The sequence below is a fragment of the Geospiza fortis genome, unplaced genomic scaffold, assembly GCF_000277835.1.
Source record: "Geospiza fortis unplaced genomic scaffold, GeoFor_1.0 scaffold909, whole genome shotgun sequence".
Classification (NCBI taxonomy): Eukaryota; Metazoa; Chordata; class Aves; order Passeriformes; family Thraupidae; genus Geospiza; species Geospiza fortis.
This window is the reverse complement of record NW_005054520.1, coordinates 217,097-220,933: the sequence shown is the minus strand read 5'-3', so window position 1 is coordinate 220,933 and position 3,837 is coordinate 217,097. Positions and strand designations below refer to the sequence as shown.

General features: G+C 54.8%; 1 protein-coding gene across 1 annotated transcript in view; it reads right to left on the bottom strand.

Moving 5' to 3' along the window:
• Positions 1 to 473: 473 nt before the first annotated feature.
• The window catches only part of ADAMTS3 (ADAM metallopeptidase with thrombospondin type 1 motif 3), a 62,152-nt gene continuing 58,788 nt past the window's right edge, over positions 474 to 3,837 (bottom strand). The window contains exons 24-25 of the mRNA XM_031063659.1: positions 3,766 to 3,837; positions 474 to 2,252 (exon numbers count right to left, since the gene is read on the bottom strand). The exon at positions 3,766 to 3,837 is cut by the window's right edge and continues 266 nt beyond it. Coding sequence (XP_030919519.1) covers positions 1,699 to 2,252; positions 3,766 to 3,837 — 626 coding nt within the window. The 3' untranslated portion in view covers positions 474 to 1,698. The remainder of the gene's footprint in view (positions 2,253 to 3,765) is intronic.

Here is a 3,837-nt window from a genome sequence, read left to right as displayed (position 1 = left end):
GCTGTGCCGGGAGAGCGGCGCCAGCGGTGTTTTGCGGGTGCCCCCGGTGTTCCGGAAGCCAGAGCGGCCGCCTGTCTGTCCCTCCACGTGCCCGTCCTCCGGCGGCCCCACGAGCGCACCTGGCCGAGGAGGTGGCACTGACCGTGCCGCTTGCAGCACGGGCCGCTCCCAGCTCTGCCTTCAGCATTTCCTGCCCTTCGTGCCTTGGAGCTTAGGGAGCTTCAAACAGCGGCTTTTTCCCTGCCACCAAGAAGGGGAGGCTCATCTGACAGCTGCCAGGCGAGATCTGATCCTCTCCTTCCTCTCCCTCAATTTCCCCGCACATCACACTCTCCAATGGCAGAACTGTTTTTCTGTTTTTTAAAATCCCGTTAAAATATTTAACCTTTATTTCCAGTCGGGGAGGGTCCTGCCTGGAATAGAAATGGCTAAAAGAAGAGGAAACAAAAATGCCAAAACCAGACGCTGCCTCGTGAGTGAAAGCAGGGAAAGCCTTGGGATGTCCAAGGTTTGTTTTATTGTCTCGTCTGAAGCCGCTGCTGATGGCCAGTGCCACCCTTATTTCCCCCGAGGCACCCCACAGGGCCGCCAGGATGTTGCCAGAATTGTAACTTTGGGGCCCCCATCCCCTCACAGCATTAAATGGCTCCATCCTGGGCACTTCTTACAGGGGAGCAGCAATTGCACATGAAACTTTGATGGCAACTGAGAAACGAGAGAGACCTGTGATAAAAGAATAAGATCAACAATTTCTCCACAGCAGTTGAGCAGCTTCAATATCCATATGACACAGTATCTAATTCCATCTCCAGATTTGATCTTGGCAAAAGGAAGAGTCACCTGCCCCCAGCATACATATTTAGCACACAAAACAATGTCAAGAAACCCACTTTAATAAATATCTGCAGTTCTCACTCCTATAGACGAGTACTTTACAGCGCCGTGCCAGGGAGAGCCCGGCCGGCTGGGCTGGGACAAGGTGGGGTGGACATAAATTAATTATTGCAGTCGGATGTGCCGTGGGCAGGGAGGTCTGGAGCTGATCCACGCTGGAAATATAGCTATCTCTCACACCTTGAAATCCACCTTGAAACTGCTTTCAACACCAGCCCTTGGAATGCTCATAGGGCAGAACTTGATGGCCGGCACCTGGCACTGGAACAATACAGGAAAACAGTTGTGGGACAGCACAGAACTCTTACAATAATGCTGCTTTCCTGCATTTACCCAACAGCTGCAGTGGTGCTTGTGCAACGACATCTGTTTCCAGGGAGACACGAGTCCTGGGGGTTCATTCAGTCTGTGGCAGGTGTTTCATTGAGTGTCCAGGCCTGGTCCTGCCTGCAGTGGGGCGTTTCCTACCATGAGGGTGCTCAGAGCCCAGAACCACAGGGCTGCTGAGGTTAGGGCTAACTTCTGTGCCCAGAGCTGGACGGAGCCCTCAGCAACTCCCACTCACTGCCTTTAGTGTTTCCTCTGCGTGTCCCAGCCGGCCAGGGAAGGAGGGGTGGGAGGAGGCCGGGAGCACCAGAAAGTGAACCAGCACTTCTTGTCCTTTGTATTTACAGGGGACGACCCGTGCCCTGCAGTGCCCTGCCTGGGGCACGCAGTGCGCTCTGCAGCGTCCAGAGGTCGGGGAGTTGCACACGGAGTGTCAAGCAGCCCCTTTCCACGGCTGTCCTGCACAGGCCTTCCTGCTCATCGTTCCACAGGGGTGGCCCTCGGAGGCCATCGCTTACCTGTGCGCTCCTCGCCCTTCCCGGAGGTCCTGGCTGGCGCAGGAGCCCCCGCTGGCACCGGAGGCAGAGCTGCGGCCGGCACCGGAGCACTACCGGAGCTGAGGCTGCTGCTGTTGGCAGGGGACTGGTGCAGGAGAGCCAGCGGCCAGGAAGTCTTGCCGGCCACGGGAGCTCTCCAGTGCGGAACGCCAGCACCTCGGGGCTCGGGGCTGGATGGTGGGGTGCGCCGCTCAGCCTGCTGTGCTTCCCAAGGCAGACGGCTTGGAGAGCTGCTCCTGGGCAGGAGCCGTGCCCAGGCGGGCACCGCAGGCGTGGGCACCATCGGGGCCCTGGGCAGGCTGCCCGGATCCAGTGCTGCGTCCCCCTCGGTGGCAGCCCCGCTGGGCGGTGGGAAGCTGCCGTTTCGCCGGCCGCATGACTCGCAGCACAGCTTGTGGTAGCCAGGGATGGAGCAGTATCGGGCCAGCACTTCCATCTGGCAGAAGATGGACTTGTCTCCCAGGCAGGGCTCATCTGTAAAACATATGTCCCGGTGATGGGAACCCACTGATGAGCACTTGGGAAACATGTACCCATGGCATGTGGCATTTTTAGAGGAGCACAGACGGCAATTCCTAGTGTCAACCTCCCAGAGCTCCCCCGCACACTGGCTATGTCCTACCCACCCCAAATGCCTTCACTTCCAGCCTGAGAGGACACCATCCATCAGCAGCATTAAAGCTAAGGCAAACTTCCTTCACGGAAATTAAATCCCAAGCAACAGCCCTCAGAGATGCCTTAAAATAAAAAATTAGAGTAAGATAAAGTTTTGTTCATATTGGGTTTGATGTTTTTCAGGAAGCAAATGAATCTGTAGAACTGATAGAGAGCTTTAACAGTGGGTCACATCTGAGGTGCCCTCAAGGCAGGGATTTACATCCCTTTGCTCAGGAAAAAGAACTTCCAGAGGGTCTTCTGGAAGGTTTGAACCAAAATCAGCTTTCTGCAGGGAAAGATGTCCTCACCTGGGCACAGGGGCTGCCTCACCATGGGCTGGAAGCACATCCAGCCAACCGCCTTCTCCAGCTTTAAAATATCCACTGGAGCCTGAGCTCAGAGTGGATGAGAATCAGCTCAGTTCCAAGGAACTCAGTAAAATACCCCACATGGTCACCACTGGGGCTGGGGGATGAGGGTTATAAATAGCAAATCCTATGGAATATAGACATGTCCTTGTCCTGATCCTGCTGAGCTTCCTCAGAACCCATGCTGGTTCCTGACAAACCTGGGGTAAAAGCAGCAGCTCTGCCTGGGAATACCCATGCTCCATGAGGCACTGTGAGGCTATCCCAGCCTCAGCGTGGAATTCTGGGCTAGAGGTACAATTCCTTTTGCCTCACCATAGTGACAGTGACCCTCATTTGGTCCTGTCCTCTCATGGTTCATTTTAGAGCATCCATTTGCGCTGGTTTAGATTCCATGACTCCACCTACAGTGTGGAGATTTGGGGTTATGCTTCTCCAGTTCCAGCAGGTTGACTGCTTTTCCTACCAGCTCCTGAGCAGTGTCAGGGCCACCACAAGGGAGTTAAAACCCCAATAAACCCCAAGTCCTACAGAATGAATAATCCAGGAAGAAATCCATTGTTGTCATAAAAAGCTTCAAAACCTGTTAAAAATTCTATGAAAACAATGTAACGGATTCCCAGGAACCTCATTAATGCTCTTGGTTCCACGTTTGTGTATTTTTATTCCCTCATTTGGCAGCTTGCAGAACTTACCTGGGATTTAGAGGTCAAGCAGGGTTTGTTTTGAATTGACCTTCACCTCTGGCCCCAGTCTGTGCCAACACAACTTGGGCCAATGTGGTTAAACCTTGTGTGAGCACATGTACAGGACAGACCGCAGCATGGGGAGCTGTGACATCCCGAGACTGCTGGACTGAACACGGGAGAAAAAGCTGCCCTCTGTGTGTGACCCCTCTGCCAGCACGGTGATACTCAGGGAGGAGTCGTGCCCCCCCCACAGCCACTGCAGCGTTCTCTTACCATCACAGGGAGCGAGTTTGCAAGCCCTCACGGATTCCGGCCGCTCCCCCTCGCAGCGGTCCCCGGCGCGGC